Genomic DNA, 25137 nt, shown 5'->3' on the forward strand with positions numbered 1-25137 from the left:
AATTACTACGTTCACTCGACTCAAGTAGGACATAATGCACTTTATATTTACTACGACGTAATCAAACCTTTAAAGCGTAGTGTTGGAAACAATGTTGTAGCTCAACTTAAGAAGGAAAATTGTATTATGATCTTTGGCGTTTCACAAGCCCAAACCACCATGCTTTATCGTTTGGTACTAATTTTGCCAGCTAACCAAGGCTGACTTCTTCTAGGAGTGACTAGAATGCCATATAAAGTTCCTAGCACTTTTCAATCTCCTTACAAACCATAACCAACACTTGACTCGTACACATAAAGTAATTCAAAAAAGGCAAGAAGCATCGGTTCATTATATGTCTTGCCAATAAAAGGTGATGCGCATCCCAACCATTTAGCCTGGCGCACACCTTATCAACCACAAACTAGAAAGTTTGACTAGTCACTCACTCAAGGAAAATAGGCATTTAGAGATATTTTCCCAAATCGTCTACTCGAGAGAAACCTAACACCCTACTCAATTCAAAGGGTAGTCCTTCTGGTGTATTACTATAAAAGAACACTTGAGTCTAATGCACACACCTCAACTCATCCTTGCAGAACAAAATTAAGTCATCAGCATGTTGGAAAAGCATATTTGAAAAACGCAGCGAAAAATAAATTTAAGGAAAAACAAGAGTTTTTTTTTTTAAAAAATCCAAAACAAAAACTTGGTTGTGATATCTAAAGTAATAAACACTTAATCAAAATTGTACCATTCTGATTCGTCTAGGATGAACGCTTTGACCGAGTAGTCTTCTCCGCTATCCTTAAGCTTACGTCTAACAAGTGTGGGCTCACTTTAAATCAGAATTTTTTTTACAAAAATTACCAGTGGGGTAATTTTACAATTTCTCTAAACTTTTAGGCCAAGTTATAAATAAGAAAAATATCTTTACAAAATTTCTTAAATAATTTCTTCAAAGAATTTTCTCTCTACAACTTTCTCTTAAATTCAACTGCGTGTAAATAATGACTTAAGGCTATCTTCATATAGGGAGAGTTTAGAGAGTTCAACTATAATTAAACTTAATCACTTTAATATTAAATTAATAGAATATTTATCTACAATATAAACATTAAATTTAATTTAATATTAAATCTATTAAAATAATATTATTTTTTGAATAGTTAATCTGAAATCAAATTCTCTAGCAGAGCCTCAGTAGGAGTGTAATTCTTCCATTGCTCTGCCACCGAAGACCCATCGTCCTCGACAATTTTTCGACCATCGAAATGCTGCCGTCAGCACCCAAAGCTGGTTTGATTACTGTCAATTCGATTTGGGCCAGTGACGGCCCGACCGATTTGGTCCAGCCACCAATTGGATCATCAATCCGATTTCACATATCAAACCTAGTTCGACCAATTTTTGAGTCTTGGTTCCAATTTATGATCTTAGGTCTAATTTTCAAGTTCAATTACTTATTGGGTCAATTATCTGACTTGAAAATTAATTTCTAAAAATATCATATTAATTTTAATTAATTTGATTAATTTAATTTTTCTTGATCAAAATTAATTTTCCTAAAAACCACTTAGATTTTCCAAATTAATTTTTAAGAAAATTCTTTAATCTAATTCTCTAATTGAACAATTTTTACAACCGTCCAATTTACTTCCACATCGAATAAATCGACTCAATTAAATTATTTCCAAAGTCATAGAATTTTCTTTTGATTCAAATACAGTTTGATCGAGCTTTTGTTGAGCTAGCGGATGGACCAATCGGACATATACAATTAGCCTTTAGTAATTACAATTATGTCTAAAAGTATCGTTTCGATAATTTACAATTACTTAATCATGATGTCAGTCCACAAGAAGTACCATAATTGAAAACTCTTTATTGTATACTCTTTACGAAAGGAATTTATCCAACTATTTTGTCCAATGACCTCGTTATGTGTGTGTTATCCTCATATTATATCTTTGATTCCTTTGGGTTAAATCCATTCACTCAATAAAATCTTATTTTTTCTCATTGTCACCATCGTGTCTTTTTAATGATTAATATGATCACAGTCAATAAATGACTGTGATAAATTGCTCGTTCGGGAACAAGCAACCCATGGTCACGTTCCATATTTATCAATCTATACAGTGTCAATGAGAGGATATAGCTAACTCTTTAATTAAACTATGAATTCCGCTACTGCTAGTAAAGTCATGCCATGTAAAACTCATGTACACAACATACCGGCTATTAGCTCGATCATCTTTAGAGCATAAGCCTTCACTTATATCAAAGCACATGAGTTACACACGCATGGTTAGTGACTAACTTAGGATTTACGTAAATCACACCATGAACGTCACAAGTGAATTAATTCACAAACGGATTTAGAATTATTTATCTGGGTCCAGTCCAATGTATCATTCTTTCAATAAATACATTTATATCTCTACCCGTTGAGTCAACTGCTCCGATAGCCAAGACTAGCTATCTCTTCAATTGGAATTGTAAACGACATAATAATCCTTCTCAATATTTGAATCAAATGCTCACTTTGATTCTTTTACGGGATTACAAACTCGTTTAAATTATCTACTAAAGTAAGTTGTCTTTCTCGCAATGTAAACATTCTTATAGTGTCGTTTATCATCAGTTTGAACTTAGACAATCAATTAGTTAATATTTGTTTGTCACAATTTCACTAGTCATGCAAAATATAAAAGATAGAAATACAAAATACATAACAGTGAAATGTGAAATTAACTTTATTTATTTATTCATCGTACAAAAGACAATATGGGACAAAACATCCTTCCTAAACAACATTAATGGCGCCCGTTCTTACCTTTTGACAATCAAACCAATTAAATGCCCCAAACACACCATCTCCAAAACAAAAAAGGTACGAGGGATAGAAGGTCCCCTTGTCGTAACCCCTTGATGAAAATAATGTGTCTATTACATCCCCATTCCATAGAACCTACATAGACGAAGAGGGCACACAATGCATGATTGCTTTAAAGATGAATATTGGAAATCAAACGTTGGATAAAAAGTATTCTAAAATGTCTGAATAGATCCTATCATACGCTTTCTCAATGTCAACTTTGATCACCATCTAACAATTCTTACTTTTCATGATTCGTATTGTGTAGGCTATTTCTTTGGTAATAACTATATTATCTAAAATATTACACCCGCAACAAAATTCGCTTTGATACTGATGAATTATTTTCCACATAATCAACCCAACTGATTAACCATAGTTTTAGTGATGATCTTGTAGAAAATAATACATAAATTATTACACAGAACTAAGATAGAAATTTGACCCCAGTCATTTTTACAAGTAGAGCCAACTATGGTTTATTAAGGTAAGGGCCCATCTATTCACCTGAGGAGACACGTTGCACCATCACAAACACTACGACCCATAATGCCCCACTACGATTAATAGAACTTCTCATGAAAGCCATCTATTCTTAGAGCCTTAAGTTATGCCATATTAAACACAACCTATTTATGTTATAAACTTGTGGAGCAAGAAAAAAATTAAGGGAAAAAATAAACTTGAAGCATGATTCACTATCCTTAAGGCTTTTAATATTGCCTCTAGGATACAACAAGTCTTGAAACAACAAAACAAAATAGTGAAAATGATATTATTGAGTTTTATATACAAACACTCAATACATAACTTATGGCACAAGTTAGTATTTTTCATAACATAGATACTTTCCAAAAAAAGCTATGTTTCTTTACCACGAGCTGAAGATTTTGAATGAATTAATCTTCTATATTAAATCAAAATAGGTACATGATATATATAATTCTGCATAAATAAATAAGGAAACTACCTCCTATAAAATAGTAATACTAAAACAGAATAAAAACTAATTAGTTTCTTGATTTCCTAATACCTACAAAATAGGAAACTAACTCCTAACTTTGAGGACTAAATATGCAACACTCCCCCTCAAGTTGGGTTGTACATGTTGTACATGCCCAGCTTGGTATACAATCTTTCAAGGTTAAGACCTTGAAGAGCCTTCGTTAAAATATCTGCACACTACTCCCGAGATGGAATGTATATTACCTTTACTTCAAAATTCTCTATATATTACTTTTACTTCAAAATTCTCTATCTTCTCTACAATGAAGTGTCTATCAATCGTAACATGCTTAGTTCAATCATGATGAACTGGATTCTTTGCAATATTGATGGGTGCTTGGTTATCACATTTGAGCTTCACAGTCTTTCCAAATTCCATACCCAATTTTGCCATTACCCGCCTAATCCATATCCCTTCCTAAATCATAATTACAAGTGCTCTTAACTCTGATTTAGCACTGCTCTTGGAAACAAAAAAACTATTTTTTACTTCTCCAAGTCACAAGATTTCCCCATACAAAGGAGTAATAACTTGTAGTTGATTTGCTATCTATATGATTCCTTGCCCAGTCTGCATCAAAGTACAACATTGATACTTAAGAATCTGGTATACTGCATCCATGTGTTCCTCCATCGTATTGTTCATGAACTGACTTACTGTGCTCACTGCAAAACCAATGTATGGCTGAGTATGAGAAAGATAAGTTTCCGTACCAGACATTGGTATCTCCCTTTATCCACTAGAACTCCTTCTTCTTCACGCCTGAGGTTTTTTTTGAAGTCCATTGGAGTGTTTGCTGGTCTATAACCAAGCATACCAATTTCCTTTAGTAATTCTAAGTTGTATTTAAATTGTGAAACAAATATACCTTTTCTTGATTGAGCCACTTTCATTCCTAGAAAGTATCGAAGAAGACCAAAATATTTTACTTTAAATTCTTTAGCTAATGCCTATTTGATCCTTGCTATCTCTTCCATATAATTTCCAATTAGAATAATATCATCCACGTAGACAATATGAACAACCAACTTATCTATTGAGGAATGTTTCACAAATAATGCGTGATCAACTTGGCATTGGATAAAGTCATGTCCTTTTACTAACTTTGAGAATCGACCAAACCATGCTTGTAGAGATTACTTCAACCCATATAAAGATTTCAACGGTTTAATTTAATTGTAATTTACTTGACTTAGCATGTAAGCTTGTGCCTGGTGCAGTAGTAGAGTGTTGTGTTAAAGTGTTGCTCAACAGCAATTTTAATATATCTAGTTGTTCCTTGGTGAAGAGGCTGGATTCAGTTGTGCACTGTTGTTCCAACTTGACATTGGTTGCGTTTGCACAACTATCTTGGGCTGATCTATTTGGCCTCCAATCTGTTGTTTTTCGTGTAGCTTTCAACATGCCTCCCTTATATGAATAAGTTTAGAGTAATGGTCACACCAAGGCTACCCCTTTCTTAGCCAGCGATTATCCTTTAGTGTTGGAGACCTTGAGCTACAAGCAACAAATACAGACCCATTTGGGTTTGGAGGTGGCGGTTGATTGCCTAACATTACCTTCTTCCTACTTTATTTTTGGCCAACTTTTGAAAATGTCTCTCGAAGGCTGGGAAGAGCTTTTGTTCCCATTATTCTACCTTTAACATCATCTAAACCTTTATTCAAACCAAGCAAAAATTTAAAAGTTCTTTTTTGCTCCACTATCTTATGATATAAAGCATTATCCTCCGGACACTTCCTCCTATATAACTCAAACAAATCTAATTGTTGCCAATGATGAATTAGAACATTAAAATATCGAGTTACCATTAATTCTCCTTAGCGGAGATCATGAAAAACTGTCTCCACCGCGAATATTTTTGAAATATTTCTAAAATTAGAGTAAGTTTCCTTCACTGCCTCCCATATTTATTGAGTCATTTCATATAGGAGAAAGTTTTCACCAATATCCACGTTCATAGAGTTTATGAGACATGGCATGATTTGATGATTATCGGCCTTTCAATTCTTGCAGTTTAGATCAGTTTTCTCAGGAATTGGAACTTCTCCAATCAAGTAATCTTCTTTTCCTCTACCACACATGAACATTTAGACAGATTGGAACCATTAGAGATAGTTTTGTCCATTGAGTTTATGACTTGTGATGAGAAGAAACAGATTCTCAGATGTTCTAGAATTTCCAAAATTGGGTTGGACTAGATTTTAGTTGGAATGAGAAGATGTCTCAGAGACAGAGCTGACTACTTTATTCGCCATTCCAGGTTTTGTTTTTCAAATAGAAGAAAAAATTAAGATTGTTGGAAAAATTTTAAGAATTTTGGGATGAGAGGGCGACGGTTAGGGTTTTTTTTCTTTTCAAATTATGTTAATATTACTTTATTTTCTTTTCAAGCAATATATGATTCGGCTGTTATGTGTTTTTTTCTAAATATGTTAATGCCCACCATATTTTTACTACAAACTAGGTTGAAATGTGTGAAAAGCTCTTACTTAAGCACTTTTGTAATGGTTAGGCCCTTATATAACAATTTTGAAAATTTTGACCCTTTTGTAAGCAATCCCTAAAAAATTCCCAAATATAAGCATTTAGCCTACTATCTACTTACTTTTAAAGTGCAATAAATTGGAGGAATAATTCATGTAACATCCCTAATAGCCCTGAGTCAATAACCATGTTAAATCGAGAGGAAATGTGTTAGAATTTGATAAGGTTATAAAATAGAAATTATCATTATTAGTTAAAGGTGAAGGTAGATACTAATGGTAATTAAAAAGGCTTGTTTATTGTGAGAAATAAATTCAGGATATTGACTAAATTGTAAGAGAATGAAAAGTATTGGGGCAAGAGTAAGGAAATTAAGAGTTAGAATGAGTAGATTGAGTTGAAAGAAAAAATAGGAGGGGCTAGAGGTGGAATTTTACCAAAAGAAAATATGGCTCAGAATGGTATTGTTGAAGAAGTTGAGGGACTAAGTGGGTAATATGTAATTTAGATAATTATGCATGTTAATGATTAAGGACTAAATTGGTATAAAAGTATGATTGGTAAATATTTATTATTTTAATTATTAAAATTACTAGATTTTTATTTTAGAATTGTTTAGAAAAATGATGATATTCATTCATCTTTCCCCCATTCTCAAGCCCCTCTCTCTTTTCTCCATCTTTAAAATTTTTATATTATTTATAAATAGGCCCTTTTCACAGTTTCCAAGCTTTCCAAGTTTACTTGCCCTAATTTTTTTCATGAATAATTAGTGAAATCAATAGAGAAGCCTAGTAGCTATCTTAGTTTCATGAGAAGTGCATCCATTGTTATCTTGGAGGAGAGAGAAAATAAAAATTAGGATTTGACCATAAGAAATGAAGGTAAGTATGATATGTTTTTCCATGGATTTCATGTTAGTTTTATTTAAATAACATAGATATGTTACTTGATTATAATATTGATAAGTAAAACTTGTATATTTTTATATGGAAATGAAGAAAAAGAGAAATGAACAACAAGTTGGGGACAAAGGCAAAGAGATAGCCAAAGAGTAGAAGAAGAAGAAGAAAGCTTGATTCCAAGTCTTTGGTTGTAAGTATAACTAGAATTTTTCTTAGCTTAAATAATTTTAATTAGTAAGTTTAATTAGATGTTTAAATGTTTACATGATTTTTATTATTAACTATTATGCTATACATAAATAAGAAGTTGATTAAGAATGATGGAATTAATTATTTAATTCCATTTACTAAGTGATTTGTTATAATGAAATGAAGAATAGTGAGGAAAAAAGCTAAATTGTAAAAAATAGAAAAGTTGATAGAAAAGATAAATATTATGATTGAATGTATAAATGAAGTGATATGCATATATGCATATATATACACATTTTTTAATGATGTATGGAAAGATATTGAAATGCTATGACAATGATTGTTGAGCTTTAAAACAATAGGGGCTAAGTTGTAAAGTATGTAAGTTTAATTTTGAAATGTAAAGGTGAATATGATTCTGTTATATTTGCCCATGTAGACAAGATATGAACTAGTAGGATAGATGGCACTCCTTATTCTGCGATTGCACTTCGGTGCCACTCTGTTCTAATTAAACACTTTAGTGTTATTCTATTCTGACATTGCACTTCGGTGCTATTCTTTTCTATTACTGCACTTTGGTGCATCTCTATATTACTTCCGCATATCTTGCATATTCTTTTAAGTCTACATGGAGCGTCCAATAAATTCTAAAAGATAAAATAAAGTTACGAATATTGTGACAAGATTAAGTAGAATGATAGTGAATCCAAGTATAATAAATTAAATATAGTATAGAAATTCTATTGCTAATAAGTTCTAAACTTATTTATTACAACATTTTTGTATTTTTTTACCTTTAATTAATGAAAATGTAAGTTTAATTCTCGTTGTACTTACTAAGCTTTCACAAGCTTACTGCATTATTTTTAATGCGTAGGTAAAGGCGTGAAGTGAGGTTTTGTGGAGGATCAAATTCTTCACGTCTCATCACATCCCAAGAGCTTGGAGAAGAGTATGTTATCTCCACTATTTTGTTATATGTCATGTACCTAGGTGAATTTTTGTGTAATTAAACAAGGAACTAATTGATTCCCCAAACTTGTGTTTGATGTGTTTTGATGAGTAAATATAAGGAATTATTTGGTATATGAGTTATGTTTTATGGTTGGAATGATTATGAATGATTATGGTATAGTTTGAAAGTCTTTGAAAATAGAACTTTTAGGTCTCCTGTCTCGAGATATGTGAAGTGTGTATCGAGACATACAAACTTCAAAGCTAAAAACCTACAGTAACTGACCCATGCCTTTAGACATAAGCCCTTTTGTCTCGAGACATGCACTCACTTGTCTGGAGATAGGACAACATCGAAGCTAAATTTCTATAGTGCTATGGTAATGTCTCGAGACATGGACCTACAATTGAAATTTTTTATTTGAATTAAATAAGACTCGAAACAAATTGTATATGCAATTAATCTTTATCAATAGTCTAGTTATGTTCCTAAAAGTGTAATAAAATCTTGAAATTATTATTAAAAGTATTTGAAATCGTAAATATATATTTAATATTAAATGTAACATTCGTTACTCGAGTTCACTGGAGTAAGAGGTGTTATAATTTATGAAGTAAATCCCTTTGAAATAGTAACAGCGGCAGGTGCTTTGGAGTTCTCTACATAATTTATTTCCCAAGCAATGATGATGGATTCAAGAAATCTTATCATCCTTGTAGTTACTCTTGTTCTCAAACTTAGTGTTGAATTCTGAAAATTGCTATAACTTCGCTTAGGCAATAAGTAAAAGATGGGTTAAAAAGTTAAATGTTAGGTTTCGACTGGGATCTCCAATCCAATCACAAAGGCTGCATCTATGTTAAGCTTTACATTACATGATAAACATAACAATAACGAAAAAGAACAAAAAAAAGTTTGGTAATTGGCACTTTGACAAGTAGACTTTCCTACTCTTATTTTGGTATAAAACAAAACAAACATTTTTCATTTTCAAACTGTAATTGATTACTGTTTGTTAGGCTACCTGAAAATCCCAAATTTTCTACTACTAGTAATACATTGTGAATGAATATGATAGAATCTATGGTGGTTTTCATTTCACTCGTCACTTGTTGGATGTGAATGTCATTTTTCTTCATACCCTTCATTGGATTTAGACCATACATGTATTATTGAACTAAGGAGCCACTTAATTTTTATAATTTATGTGTCATTAAATACTTTTCGGGGTTATTAAACTCTATAAGTAGAGACACATATCAATTTTTTAAGATTACTTATAGAATAAAAATATATATTATCAATATTCTAAATATTAAATCCAAAAGTTAATGCCTATAAACAACAAGTGAAATCAAAATCAGTGTCATTTAGGCCCATTTGGTAGAGGACTAGGCCCAAAAATTTGAAGCCCGGAACTTGTTCTCTTCCCTCTCGAATTTTATACTCCCTACCATTTTTGGTTTTAAAATAAACTTTTAAATTTACCTTTCGCCTTCAAAAATGGTAAATTTAGGATAGATTTTTTTTTTAAAATTTAAAAATTAATATAATGTTAAAAGTGAAATTTTATTATAATAAAATTCTGTAACCTTCTTTTTAAATCAAGAGTTTTGGTTAAAAGAAAAATAAAAAAATTATAACCATTTGATTAAATCACGTCAAAAATTATAAAATTGTGTATTGAATAAGAAACTGTACTAGTCACCTGAAATCTAATAAACCGATTATTGAATTCATCATTTTTTACTGGAACAATCTTTCCTTTTTAGTGTTGAAACATTTCTCTCTTTTGATTTCAGGGATTGATTTGAAAAAATCTCACAAATTCCCGAAAAGCAATTTAACTCTTCTAAAATTGTAATGTTAAATTAATATAATAAAATTTATATTTTAACCTTTTAGAAAAGTATAATTTAATTATTTTCCTAAAATATATTTTTACTTTGCCACCTCAAATCCATCACCACTGCACTTTTGCACATAGCTAAGAATTCTCACCATTATTTTCGCAACCAAATTGAATCAATCAAAACATAGATCCAAAATAAAAAGAAAGATGAATTGACTTGCAAGTCAATTGAAGGAGCCGAATAGAGATTGATGGAACCACCAATTGAACCCTGTCTCTTTATTTCTAAAATATTTTCATTTTGAATTTTCTAATAATTTATTCTATTAAACCAAACAAATCAATGAATAAAAAACCATTAATCTGATTTTGAAAACCCTACTTTTAACTGACATTTGAAAATTGAAGAGTGACGAATACTTATCTTATTCATGTTTATTGGAGGAATAAAATAAAATATTTCTATTTCACGATCAAAAACTTTTCCCTCTTAAGCCTTGTCCTAACGCGTGCCCTCTTCCTCAGAAAAATAGCAGCACTAAATAAACTGATCAAAATTCAACCAAAAAAACATCACATTTCAACCAGGCCAACAGAGAAGAAACATTAAACCTTTACTTGAGAGGAATAAACCTGGATGAATGGGTGGCACCAATACCAGGCCTTCTGTGCTTGACAGGCTTATAGGAGATTGAGAATTCAGCCAAGTAATGGCTGATCATTTCAGGCTTGATTTCCACTTGATTGAAGGTCTTTCCATTGTAAACACCAATGATACTACCAATCATTTCAGGAACTATAATCATGTTGCGGAGATGTGTCCTAACAGGCTCCAGCTTCTCTCCGGGTGGTGCTTCCCGCTTCTGTTTCAACATAGCAGAATAACACTATCAGTATAAAGACTAATCTACATAGCTCATGTAGGCAGCATATCATAGATCTCAAATAACAAAGATTCTATCGATGATAACTAAAGAAGGGCAGAGGAGTCAAACTCTACACAGTTCATTTAGGTTCGGTCTGACATAAAGGAGAAGAGAAATTATGTTACAAAACCGGATCAGTGCAACTCCTGTCACAAAAGCTGATTAATTTACGCAATGCATACCACCATCAAACTTTTCAGAGACAAGCAAAAAATGTCGAACTGTTTACCAACCTTTTTGGTCAAAAACAACATAAAAAAAAAGGAGTAAAACAAACTGACTAAACAGTCTATTAGAATTATCATCAACCATTTATACATGACTGCAGTAAACAAGTGAACATGCGCATATATTATACTTAAAATATGAGATCATCAGTTTCCCATATTGCTCGTACGACAGAGAACCCTATCATTCAAACAAATCAATAAAGCCATCCTAGAGGGAGAAAGCAAATACATTGTTTTTTTTTTTATGGTAATGTGTCCCTATATGGAGTTAAATACAGAAATACCAGTTTCCCACTTGAGCTATTTCAACAAAGTCGATATCAAAATTCAGAACTTCCTAAGTTCAGTAGATGCATTCTAAAACTGTAGATGATCATCAGTACCTTTACCTATATCTATTGAAGCATATGAACAGCACATACATACTCAACCAGCTACAACATTATATTAAAGAAAAAAAATTATGAAAAATTCATCAAAGTCCTAGATATTTTTCGTTTCTACTCTCAAGGTAAAAATAATTACAAAAAAAAAAACCTTCTCTGTAATCAGATATTTCTACAAAAAGGCAAAAAGATGGGCAATGAAACACTCACAGCCTTGCGCAATTTTTAATCAGAGCCATTGGCTTCCTCTTCAAACCTCTCTGGAACCTAAAATAGAATAAACAAACTATCTTAATTTACAAATTAAAAACTATAAAAACGTTCTATAAGAAAAAGCAATAAAAACGAGCTTAAAGAAGCAAAAGAATTAACTAGACATGATAGTATAATAACGAGAGATAACCTTCGGCGAGCACGAGCGGGAAAGAGCTTGACGAGTTCGTCAGTGGACATATCTAATAAAGCATCGAGATCGACACCTCTGAAACTGAACTTCTTAAACGTTCTCTTCTTAGGCACCCCTGGAGCAGCAACATCGCCTTCCACATCCGCCTAAACAAAGATGAACCAAAAAAATCCAGAAATACAACATCGTCAGTGAAGTGTTTGGATCACGAGAAATTTTAAGGAAACGATCTGGAAGACGAAGCAAAATTCAAAGTAAAGCAAGGTAAGAGTAAAAAAACGGCGAGACCATGGCAAGATATGAATCAGTAAACAGCACCAAAAAGTCCCAAGGCCGGGGAGCGGGCGAGAGAGTGTCTGCGGTTTCTAGGGTTTGAAAATTACTGTGACAATTAATAATGGCACCCGAAATGGAGACGGGCTTTTTTCGAGTGAGTCGGCTTGGATCCGAGTTGGTTTGGTTCGACAAACCGAAATCATCTCTTTACCCCTTTTTGGGAGCATACAACAAACAAAACATATGGAGCTCAAAAAATGAAATCTAGGAAAATAAAATCGTGTTTGGCTTTAATACCCAGGGCTCAATCTTTGTTCGGCTTCAATGATTCTTAAAATTTAACCTTTATTCACAATTTAGCTCTTAAGTCATGCATGTTTTCTCGTTTTGACAGGTAAACATTTTTTTTTCTGTTTTATGATTAAAAAATTGTAACATACTATATTAACTAAATGACATAGTACGTTGATCAAATTGAGTACACGTTGATTAGTTGTTGATCAGCATTGATAGTTAACCAATAATTGATCGGTAAAAAATTATTAAAAATATTTAAAATTTGTAAAAATAAATTTAAAAATAAAAAAAATTTGTAAGAATTAATAAAATGCTTGGAAAATTTTGACAAATGAGCTAAATGTTGAATTAAAAATCAAGCATTGAATTCGTATGTTAGAAGATAGTTTTAAGGAAAATTGAAAAAACTATTATAATTTTTACATTTTTTAAAATTCTTATGATTTTCACAAATTTTAAATAATCTTTGCAATTTTAATCATTTTTAAAAAAATAATTATTTTCATTATTTTTTTACATTTTTTAAAAACTTACCTTTTTTTTACAAAACTTAAATATTTTAACAATTTTTAAAACTTTTTAAAACTTTTATATTCTTTAAATAAATTTAAAAAATTTTAACAAATTTTTATAATTTTTTTCATTTTAAAATAATTTTAATGATTTTTTAATCAGTCAACAGATGGTCAAAGTGAGTCAACAACAATCACCTTGCCACATCATCGATCGATCTACCATGTCATTGATGATGTGGCACATTTTGATTGGCCAACTTTTTTTAATGTCATTAGCTTTTATTCTTTAGGTACCAAAACGAGTAATGGTGCAAAGTTTTTGTATCAAAATAAGACAAAAATATTTAGGTATCAATGTGGGAAAACAAGTATAATTCAAGGGCTAAATTGTGATTAAAACCTAAAATTTATAAAGCATTATTTTATGTCATGTTATTGTTATATCTATAGCTTAAGTACCTTTTACACCTCCTAGACATGAATATTTTATACCTCGTGAAAAAAACATCATTGCGACGCCACTAAGAATAAATTATCAAATGATATCTATTCTCATTAATGTTTCTAACTCTCTAATGTGTCACCAACCTAAAAAATGATGACATAAAAACCATACCTTTATTTGGGATTATGTTGGACTCTACCCATAAGGCAATTATGCAAAAGAAGACCAACTATTGACCCTCTTTTGCCAAAAATACCTTATTTTCCAAAAAAAAAATCATCTACATAACCTACACCTTGCTTAAATACTCTCCCGACTTAGAAAAACTACGCTATCTACGTTATGAACCATCATCATTGCCCCCACTACCATATGATGTGAGTCTCAAGGCCCGAAATCAAGCTCATGAAAGTGATGGGCTCAAATTTCTTCAAGGCCTAATAACGAGGTTGAAGGCCAAGCAAATCCGAGCAAGATTGAAAGGGACCATCCAAGACTTCGTTACCAAGGCCCTAGATGCGCACACGACCGAAAAAAAATCAAGATTCACTTTCTTGTTTTCAAGAAAATCAAGGGTCTGAATCTTGGTCCAATTTTGTTGTTTCAGACAATTTCAAGAATCAAGAAAATCAAGATTTCGAATCCTAGAAATCTTGGTCCAAGAAACCGAATCTTGCAACCAATGCACATTAGATTTCACGTACAAGCTTGAAAGAGCCAATCTCGAGAACAAACAAATCACAAGACCAAATTCTTGAAAATATGACCCATTAAGATTTTTACAAGCCCATCTTGAAGTTTGGAAAGTAATTTAATTGAATACTAGGTCAAATTATCAAAGAGGCCTAAATTGTAAAATATTTAAACTTTAGGTCCAATTTATTTTAATAAGTGGACCATCATGTAAGAATTCAGCTCAATGAGCCCATTTAATTTCTTTGGCCGAATTCCCATTAAAAGTCCACATTTAGAATTATTTTGTTTTTTTTTATTTGATGAGTTGTCATGTTAGTTATCCCATCAGAGTTAGGAAAACTTATTTTGGGGGTCTATAAGTAGCATGGTAGTCCACTGTTATACATATGCAATTGATTTTTTTTAAGTTAATAATAATTCTCTTTGAGTTTTTTTTTTCAAGAATTGCTCTCGAGTTTCTTTTAGAAGCTGTTTTATCAATCTTTTAGGTTGTGAGAATCATCTTCAATCTTTTTCTTGCCAAAATCTCTTTCTTGGAGGGGGAATTAGAGCCATTGAAAGGAGTTGTGGATTCTTAATGTTTCCAAGGCTTCTTAGGACATCATCTTCTCTTTCTAGCCTTAATTTATCTTTTCTTGTTTATTTTAATTTAGTTCTTATTGTTTTGGCTTGCTGATTTTTATTGATTTTCGTTCTAGGTTAGAATTGCTTCAAGAGAGATGTTCTCTTATCTTGTTCCATCAAGAAACACATCAAAATTAGGAGTTTTAATATTTTCTTGCTGTTTCAAACATTCTTGCACAAAACAATTTGCTTTTGTCTTTAAAACCACTTCTAACAAATCTGTTTTGTGTTTTGTTTTTCCATATCTGGTTGGGACATTTCTTGAGGTCCAAGGATGATTTCTTTCCATCCAAGAAACCCTAATTCATTCTCTATTGGACTCTTTACCAATTGTTTCATCTTTCTTTTGTTTTAATTTCGTTTGACTCTCATTTATGACAACTAATCTGTTTTTGTTGTTTCTCGTTTCAATTTACATTTATCTAGACATCTAGGTTAAATCCGCAACTTAGACAGGCTACGATCCTGTTCTGCGTGTGTCGTATCATTCTTTATCACCGTGTATAACATAATTGTTTTAACAATTATTTTTATTAATTTAAAATGTCCAACTGGGTATTTTACCTTTGTTTTTATTAATTAAAAGGTTTAATTGAGTTTTTTTAAATGCCTGGTTAGCTCATGATATCATCTCAATTGAAAAAATTACTAGAAAACTATTTTATTTAAAAAGTAAAAAAAAATATTATTATGAAGCTGACTTTCTCTTTTATATTTTATATAAAGCTTATTAAAAAAATTTTAAACCTATAATAGATCCACAGAAAGTGAGACTTGATCTTAAGACATCAAAATTCTCAATTTTATGATTTCAATCAAAACTTCATTTATTTTCTACACAACATTTTAATAAAATATGTTTTTATAAAAAAAATTCACCTATTATTTTCAATCTCGTCATGGGTGTGCCATAATGTTGATGTCATAAAATGAGTAAATTTATAAACTTAACACGTAAAGTGCTATTCTCTTAAGCTTCAATCCCTAAACTCTTCCTCTGAAGTTTTTGACTTTTTTGTAACAATTATTTTTCATGTAACGTTGGTCTAATTGAGTCTTTAAATATTTGTTCGCTCAATTGAGTCATCAACATAACAAAAATTGGCGATAATTTTTTTTTTTTTACGATCAACAGCTTAATTGGATAAAATTATCTAGCATAAGAGAAACTTTTACTTTTTATTAATTACTAAGGTTCGCTTATTGTGGAAAACATTTCAAAAGAAAATCCTCGATGCATATTTGTATGCATCATAAATCGATTTGAAAATTTATTATTTTCTATTTTGGAATTAATTGCATTTATGTCATTTTTTGTTGGAAAAATGTGTGGTACTTAAACACACTATTTCATTAACAATCCATTGTTGGTGTTGAAAGGCGATTATAAAATGAGCAATACAAATTAGTTATAACCTTTTGTTTTCAGTTGTATTAAATTTTATCACTTAAATAGTTAATTAAGTAAAAAGGACTAAATCATAAATGTTGCAAAAGTTAATTGCTAATAGTTAAAAGTGTCAATTGGCTATAGAAATTTTAATTGATGGACTTATGTGGTAACTAGACCATATGAACTTTTTGTGGATAGTTGGGACTAGGTATTACATGAAATTAAATTAAGTTTTAAAGGATAAATTTGTAATTAAATAATTAAGTAAAATTAAAACAAAAGGAAACCAATATGTTTTCATCTTCCATAAGCTCTCCACCGATTTTTGAAGAAGGGAAAAACACCATTTTTTTAGCTTGAAGTTTGGATAGCTTGCAACCTTGCATGTAAGTTCGTTTTGATCTCGTTTTTAGTAATTTTTATGTTTTTGAGATCGTTGTAGCTTAATCTAGCTAACTAGGGGTTAATTCGTGAAACTGTTAAATGTTAGATTATGCCAATGATGAGTTTGAAGTATTTTTTTAAGTTGAATGGTAAAATTACAAGTTGGATATTTAAGTGGGGTTGTTTTGTAAAGTCGTTTTTGATGATTTTAATGTGCAAAGATTAAATTATGAAAATAGAAAATTTGCATGGGAATTCTTTTGAAAACAAGATAAATATGGGTTGTAGAGAGACCCTAGGAAATTCGGCTAGCTGGAATGTAATTAAATGTGATTAATTTGTAAGTTTCGAATTTAGGGACTAAATTACATAAAGAGAAAAATGTTGAGGTAATTTTATAAATTGTTAATAAAATGGCTTATATGCATAAATTTGATTGTTAAGTTGTTTGAATCAATTAATTGAATGAAATTATTATTTAGATCAAGAAACAAATCAATTGGACTTAAAGTCTTAAACCATGGAAAAGCTAAGTTAGCAGAATAGCCGTCGGCATCATATTCTTAACCATTTTCGTTTAGGTAAGTTCGTATTAGGTTTATTATAATATTTTTATTGATTTGAATTTAATTATTTATGTGTTTGTGTATATATATGTAAAAATAGAATGTCGGTAATGATAATATATCACAAAGAAAAGAGAAATAAAATAAAGAACATACATATTTTTACGTATAAACTCTTTCGGGAAAAAAAACCAAGGGCAGAGGAGAAGAAAATTCACTATGTCAAATTCGAATGATTATAAGAGGAGTTTCAACTACACCTATTTATAGGTTGAAAAAAACCTAATTCTAATCAAAGTCAAATATATTATGCTAATAAATGCTAAAAATATTATACTCATAAATATTAAATCTTCTAGAAAGAAGATATATTATGTTTAACTTGACTTACAAGCAATCTCTTAGAATTTGGGTCACACAACTCTAACAATCTCCAACTTGACACGAGTTCTCAACGAACAAGTTTTTCACCTCTTCCATAAAACCCCTTAAGGGTTTAACTTCAACAATGAACATCAACCAAGTCTAAGCAATGCTAAAACTAGGTTATAGGAAGTGACTTAGTCATCATATCTGCAGGATTTTCATGAGTACTAATTTTGCTCACAACAATATCACCACGAGCAATAATATCACGAACAAAATGATACTGAATATTAATGTGTTTTGTTCTCTCTTGAAACATTTGATCTTTTGTAAGGAAGATGACACTTTGACTATCACAAAATACTGTACCGATTTGAAGGTATTCATTGAGTTCACTAAAGAGTCCCTTCAACCAAATAGCTTCTTTACAAGTCTCAGTAATCGCCATGTACTCAGCTTTAGTGGTAGACAAAGAGACAATAGTTTGCAAAGTGGCTTTTTAACTTATTGCACAACCTCCGATCGTAAAGATATAATCTGTGAGAGATCTTATTCTATCAAGGTCTCTAGCAAAATCAGCATCAACATACCCAATGACTCCATCTCTAGTTCTTCCAAACTATAAGAAAACATCATTAGTACCTCGTAAGTATCTTAAAATCCACTGAACTACTTTTCAATGTTCTTTACCGTGATTCTCCATGTATCTGCTAATTGCATTGACTGTATATGATAAATCTGGACGTGAACAAACCATAGCATACATGAGAGATCCCACTACACTAGAGTATGGAACATGTGACACGTACTCAATATCATCATCTGATTATGGAGACAAAGCCGATGAAAGTCTGAAATGGGCTACTAAAGGAGTACTAACAGGCTTAGCACACTGCATATTGAACCTGCAAAGAACTTTCTCAACATACCCCTTCTGACTTAGGTACAATTTACTTGCTTTTCTATCTCTGAGAATCTCCATACCAAGTATCTTATTTGCTGGTCCCAAATATCTCAAATTCTTCACTTAGTTGGGCTTTGACCTTAGAAGTCATAAAGGAATCAAACCTCTTATACCACTATCTTGTTGACTGTTTCAAACCGTAAACGAACTTTTTCAGCAAGCAAACATAGTCCTCTTTTTCTAAGATTGTAAAACCCTCTAGTTGTTGCATGTAAATATCCTCCTCAAGTTCTCCATATAAAAATTCATTTTTTACATCTAACTGCTAAACTCCAAATCATGCATGGTCACAATACCAAACAAAGCTCGAATCGAACTATGCTTTACAATTGGGGAGAACACATTTGTGAAGTCCACTTCTGGAATTTGACTGTAACCATTTACAACAAGCCTTGTTTTATATCTGGGTTCTTTAACTCTTGGAGTCCCTTCTATCTTTTTAAACACCCATTTACAATAAACAACTCTTTTACCTTTAGGAAGTTTCACAAGATCTCACGTTTTGTTTTTGTGGAGTGATTCCATCTCTTCTTGCATTGCAAGCATCCACTTTTTTGAGTCTTCACAGCTAACCGCCTCAAAATAATTAGATGGCTCTTGGTTTGCATCTATATATTCAGCCACATTTAAAGCATAAGTAACTAGATCAGCCTCAACATACTTCTTTAGAGGTTTAATTTCTCTTCTAGTTCTGTTTTTGGCGATAGAGTATTGTGGTAAAAAAGTAACTCTATTCTGAATTTTTGTACTGGCTTGAGGAGTCAACTCTGTTGTAGATTCTGACTTAATCTAATGCTCCACCTGCTTTTGATTTTCTTTATTGGAAGAGTCTTTAAGAGATAAGTTAGAAAGCATAGCAGTTTCATAAAAAATATCTCTATTAATTACAGCTTTTCTATTTTTAGGACACCATAACTTATACCCTTCTACATCAGCTATATAACCAAGAAAAACACATTTAATGAATCTCGGTTCCAATTTTCTATTATCAACATGAGCATAAGCGGGACACCTAAAGATCTTTAAATTAGAATAGTCAGCAGGATTACTAGACCATACCTCTTGTAGAGTCTTTTTCTCAATGGCAACGGATGGAGATCAGTTGATCAAAAAATATGCAGTAAAGGTTGTTTCGGCCCAAAACGAATTTGGTAAGTTGGCTTTTAATAACATGCATCGAACCTTCTCCATGATAGTTCTATTCATTCATTTTGCAATGCCATTTTGCTGTGAAGTATGACGAACTGTCAAGCGTCTCACGATCCCTTCTGACTTGTACAATTTATTAAACTCATCAGAACTAGACTCTAAACCATTTTCTGTGCGGAGGTATTTTTGGAAAAATCATTAATAAAAGTTAGCATATAATTAGCTCCACCTCTCGAAGGCACTCTGGATGGACCCCATAGATCAAAATGAATATACTCTAACGTTCCCTTCGTGTTATGGATTCCTCTAGTGAATCGAACTCTCTTTTGCTTCTCAAAAATGCAGTGCTCACAGAACTTTAGTTTGAAAATTCCTTACCCATCAAGAAGTCCTCTTTTGCTCAATTCTGCCATGCCATTCTCACTCATATGCCCTAGGTGTATGTGCCAGAGTTTAATAATATCATCATTTGACAAGGAAGAGGAAGCGACAACTGCATCACCAGTAACAATAGAACCCTGCAAAACATATAACTTGGAATTCTTTCTCTGCCCTTTCATCACAATGAGGGGACCTTTAGAAATCTTTAAAACCCCACTTTCAGCTGTGTTATTGCACTGCTTGGAGCCCAATCATTTGAATGTGAGTAAGCTTGATTTTGAAAGAAATTTTGGGCAAACACGGCCTGTGACATGGGCTGCCACACGGCCGTGTGTCACACATGGTCTTATGACATGGCTGTGTATTTTTTAATTTTGGTGTAGGTTTTCCCCTCATGGTTACAGGTTGTTACACGATCTGTGACACAACCGTGTGACCTTATTTTGAATTGCACATGGTCGGGCACACAACCTTACGACATGGCTGTGTGACCCTATTTTCAAATTGTACATGCTTTGGACACACAGCCATGTCCCTGAGCCACACGGCCTAGGTTCTGTCACATGGCCGTGTGACCTCGTTTGCACTTTTTACTTAGAATTTCATAGAAGTTTCAATTTAATCGATATTTGATTCTAATTTGCTGTAAGCTTGAATTAGATCCAAAATTGATTGAAAAACATGGAAATGATTGAATATGAACTAGTTGATTGAATTTGATTGAAATTATGAAAAATGTCTAAACATTATTGTTGTAATGCCTTATAGCTCGGGTCGGGCAATTGAACCGAGTATAGGGTGTTACAGGTATGGCTAATGTGTTACAAAATATTTGTTCAAACAAATTCAATAAATAGGTTTTTTTATTACAATATTGTTTTTTAAATGACTTCCCAAACTATTACATATATGGGAAACAATCCTCAAATATGTGTTTTGTAACACCCCTAACCCGAATCCATCACCGGAACAGGGTTATAGAGCATTACCAGAGTTTACAAATCAAATAGACAGAAAATACAAACATTTCATATCATATAGTATTCATGTTAGAAAGCAATCAAAATCAAACATATTGTCCCTTTTGCGAGCCCTCATGACCCAAAATACTCGTTAGAAACAAGTCGAGACTAGATCGGGTACTCAAAGAATTTAAAGAAAACATTGAAAATTTTCAAATCTTTAGGGATCACACGGCCAAGAGACACGCCCATGTCTTAGATCGTGTTGGCATTTGAAATAGGGACACACGACGTGTCCCAGTCCGTGTCTGTGTAACTCCTTGACTTGGGCCATACGGCCAAGCCACACGCCTGTGTGCTAGGCCGTGTGAGCATACTGACTTGCGTAATTTAAAAGATACAAAGGACACACGACCGTGTCACTTAGCCATGTGTCACATAGGACTGAGACACACGCCCGTGTCTCTGCCTCTGTGGATGAAAATAGGTCATTTTCCAAGCCACATTTCTCACCCAATTTGGCACCAACCTAACTCAAAATTTTTTGCACATCAACAAGACATTCAAAACAAGCCAAAATCAAGTCTAAAACAAGAAATATCACCACATACAACCAATATTCCCTTAGGCACCTTAAATGACAACTTAAAAACATGTCAACCAAGTATCTGAACTTACCTAAATGACCAAATACATATATATGCATATTCAACCACATTTTACTCTCTTTCATTCCATCATAGCAAACACACATCAAACATGATAAAACCACATTTATACTCATCATAATATACCAAACACAAGCCATATAAATGGTTAATTTCAACAAAACATTTATATGCCAACATTGGCTAAAATAACATATACATGCCATTATAACTAGAATTAATTTACTGAAAGTACCAAAACGACCGATGGATAGTGTGAAATAGCTTCGACCAGCTTCCAACTCAAACGAGCTTCCGAATTACTATAAAACATGGAAAATAACACAGAGTAAGCATTTAAGCTTAGTAAGTTCATATAACATGGAATTTAACTTACCATATATCCATAAAATAGGTAAGTAAATATAGCATATCTCAACCAATTTGGCCGAAAGCTTAAACACATGATCACCAACATATTAGCCATGAAAATCACATATAAGATCCATCACACATGGTTGAATTCATCAAATAATCATAGTTTATGTATTTCATGTAAATACCAGTAATAGTTCATATCGAACTCAAATAATCTCGTAACAGAACTGTGCCTATTGAACCATTTAGAATATCGTTGGATATGCGGGCAGTACACACGAAGTGTACTGAACTGTAGCCCGTCAATTCATGTACATGCATGCTCATACAAACTGTAAAGGGTAAGCTCCTCCAAGTTGAATAACGGGAAGCTCATGTGAGCTGAATAATGAGAAGTTTATGCGAGCTGAGTATCGGGAAGCTCATAAGAGCTTAAATCGGTGAACCTAATGACATGTCATTTGTATCCTATAGATTTCTAAGGTTTGAACGGGGTTCAGTAATTGTCGAATATACAATCGATATTTATTCATGACAATTATGCAATTCACAAATAAATAATTCAATTTAAAACATATAAATGTACAATTTAATTACACGAACTTACCTCGACAAGTGTACGTAGATACGAAGGCGACTAATCAGATATTTTCTCATTACCTCGATTTAACTCTGTACGAGGTCTGACAGGATCTATATGAATTACTTTAACTCATTTCAATATAATTCTCATTCAATTTAATCCAACATGGAATTTTGATAAAATTACCATTTTGCCCTACACTTTTAATTCCTTTGTAATTTAGTCCCTATGCTCGAAAAATGAAATTCATACAATTTAATCCTTACTCAAGCCTAGCTGGATTTATACATATCACAAAATTCACAAATTTTACCATAAATTTATCATTTTTTTCAATTTAATCCCTAATTGATAATTTCATCAAAATTCTCTTTACAAAAGTTGTTTATCTAACAACAACCATTCGTTTTCTATCATCAAACTTCAAAATTCAAGCATATTCATCGATGGAAAAACCCAAATACTTTAAAATTTTTGTAAATTAATCCCCGAACTAGCTACGATCTTAGAAACATAGAAATCATAAAAAACGGGCCAAATATTCATACCTAATTGAGCAAAATAAGCTTGCCTAAATTTTCAAGCTTCCATGGCTAGGTTTATTTTTTTTTGGTGGATGATGATGAGAATGGTTTATTTTATTTTATTTATTATAACTTTAATCACTAATTTCCAAAATTAACCTTATTATTTCACTCAATTTCCAATGATGACTATTCATACTTATCCACTAAGCATTTTAATAGCCTATTTACTATATAAGGACCTCCAATTTAAAATTCTATAGCTATTTAATACCTTTAGCTATTAGAACACAACATTTGCTTTATGCAATTTAGTCCTTTTTTATCAAATTAGGCATATAAACGGTAAAATTTCTTAACAAAATTTTTATACAGTATTTCTATCATACTGTAAACCATAAAATAATAATAAAATAAAATTTTCCTACTTCAAATTTGTGGTCTCAAAACCACTGTTCTGATTTCATTGAAAACGAGTTGTTACATGTTTTTCAAAAAATCATTAATATTGACATTCATAAGTGTTGAGGTTAGTATAAAATTATCAAGTATCAATACCTACGAGTGTACGTGTTAGTGTAATATTCAAATATGCTTTTTTGGGATTAGAGATGAGAGAATGATAGAGAATATTGACTAACACCTATGAGTGTCCATGTTAGTGTAAAATTCAAATAAAATGATTTTTGAACTTTTTGGGATTAACGAGGGGAATGGATAGAGAATCTTGACTCACACCCATAGGTGACAAGGTCTATTTTATTTATTTAACTTTGTAGCTAATCTATGTTATTTGGTTATATTAACACACATGATCAAGAATGAATTTAGTTTTATATATGCAATGAAAGCCGTTTTGATTGTATGTTAACATAAATAATAGGCAAGATTGTTCATAACATTTTTTGGATATGATAGTAAAACTTTGAGTTCATAAGTTTATGGTATACAATTATAGGGTGATAAATACATGTATTTATATGTCATCCTAGTAGGAGATCGGTAAATTTATGGACATATATATAATAAGTAATAATTATATGTTATTTACTATCATAAAAGGTTAGTCAAAACCAAAAATGATGTAATACGATTAAGATTATTTGGATTTTAGTTATTAAATAAAGTATGGGTTAAATATGTGTGGATTCTTAAGTAACTAATTTATAATTGATGATGGCTAACTAGAAATTAAGGTCAATGTGAAAAAAACACATGTGAAAAAAAATTATGATTCCTAAATTACATATAACTTGTTTGACGTATAATATTCAGAAAAAAAGAGAGTAATTTCTCCGAAATACTTCTATGTTAGTTTGAAAGATCAAATCATAAGACTCAAATACTTCAACATATCAGTTGATACAAGTATGTATTTTATATCTAGTTATGATAAATCATGATAGATTACATTTTACATATGATATTTTTCGGTTTTAAAAATATGTTTTAAATCTAAACCATTCTTTCCAAGTCTCATGGGTAACTCCTTGTACAAAAAAGTTCAATATTGAAGGAATTTGAGAAGCATGGATAAAAAATTCCTTCTATAGACCTCTATTTCTCTCTTTATATGTATTGCTTTAAGCAATTATTCTCATGAGTTTACAATAACAAAATGTGCTGCTTTTCAATTGAACAAGCTAAGGGGTAACCTAACCTAAGTTTTGCAGCGTTTTGTTGCGTTGAAGTGAGAAGAATTTTTTGTCAAATCATGCACCCCGTTGTTTTAAATTTACACTTACTTGTACCAATATTGTAGATTGCATTATAACTATT

At 31.7% G+C, this 25137-nt stretch overlaps 1 protein-coding gene and 1 long non-coding RNA gene across 2 annotated transcripts; one reads left to right on the top strand and one right to left on the bottom strand.

The window, feature by feature from the left end:
• Positions 1–3969: 3969 nt before the first annotated feature.
• Positions 3970–8539, top strand: LOC107923844 (uncharacterized). The gene is made up of 3 exons (XR_001691660.2): positions 3970–4060; positions 7355–7448; positions 8331–8539. It is a non-coding gene; the product is annotated as an uncharacterized lncRNA (long non-coding RNA).
• A 2131-nt stretch (positions 8540–10670) lies between these two features.
• LOC107923066 (40S ribosomal protein S15-4) lies at positions 10671–12796 on the bottom strand. The gene is made up of 4 exons (XM_016853275.2): positions 12497–12796; positions 12206–12354; positions 12013–12069; positions 10671–11123 (listed from the first exon to the last, which is right to left on the bottom strand). Exons 1-4 carry the CDS (start codon positions 12497–12499, stop codon positions 11063–11065), a joined length of 270 nt encoding a protein of 89 aa, XP_016708764.1. The 5' UTR covers positions 12500–12796; the 3' UTR covers positions 10671–11062.
• Positions 12797–25137: the final 12341 nt, after the last annotated feature.

This window comes from Gossypium hirsutum, chromosome D11, assembly GCF_007990345.1.
Source record: "Gossypium hirsutum isolate 1008001.06 chromosome D11, Gossypium_hirsutum_v2.1, whole genome shotgun sequence".
NCBI lineage: Eukaryota > Viridiplantae > Streptophyta > Magnoliopsida > Malvales > Malvaceae > Gossypium > Gossypium hirsutum.

Bases quoted from the DNA above. Each gene is read 5' to 3' on its own strand.
- LOC107923066 (XM_016853275.2), bottom strand. The intron at 12,070-12,205 runs GTTATCTCTCGT...ATTCTATTTTAG, and splicing joins CCCGCTCGTGCTCGCCGAAG to GTTCCAGAGAGGTTTGAAGA. The intron at 11,124-12,012 runs GTGAGTGTTTCA...ATGTTGAAACAG, and splicing joins ATTAAAAATTGCGCAAGGCT to AAGCGGGAAGCACCACCCGG.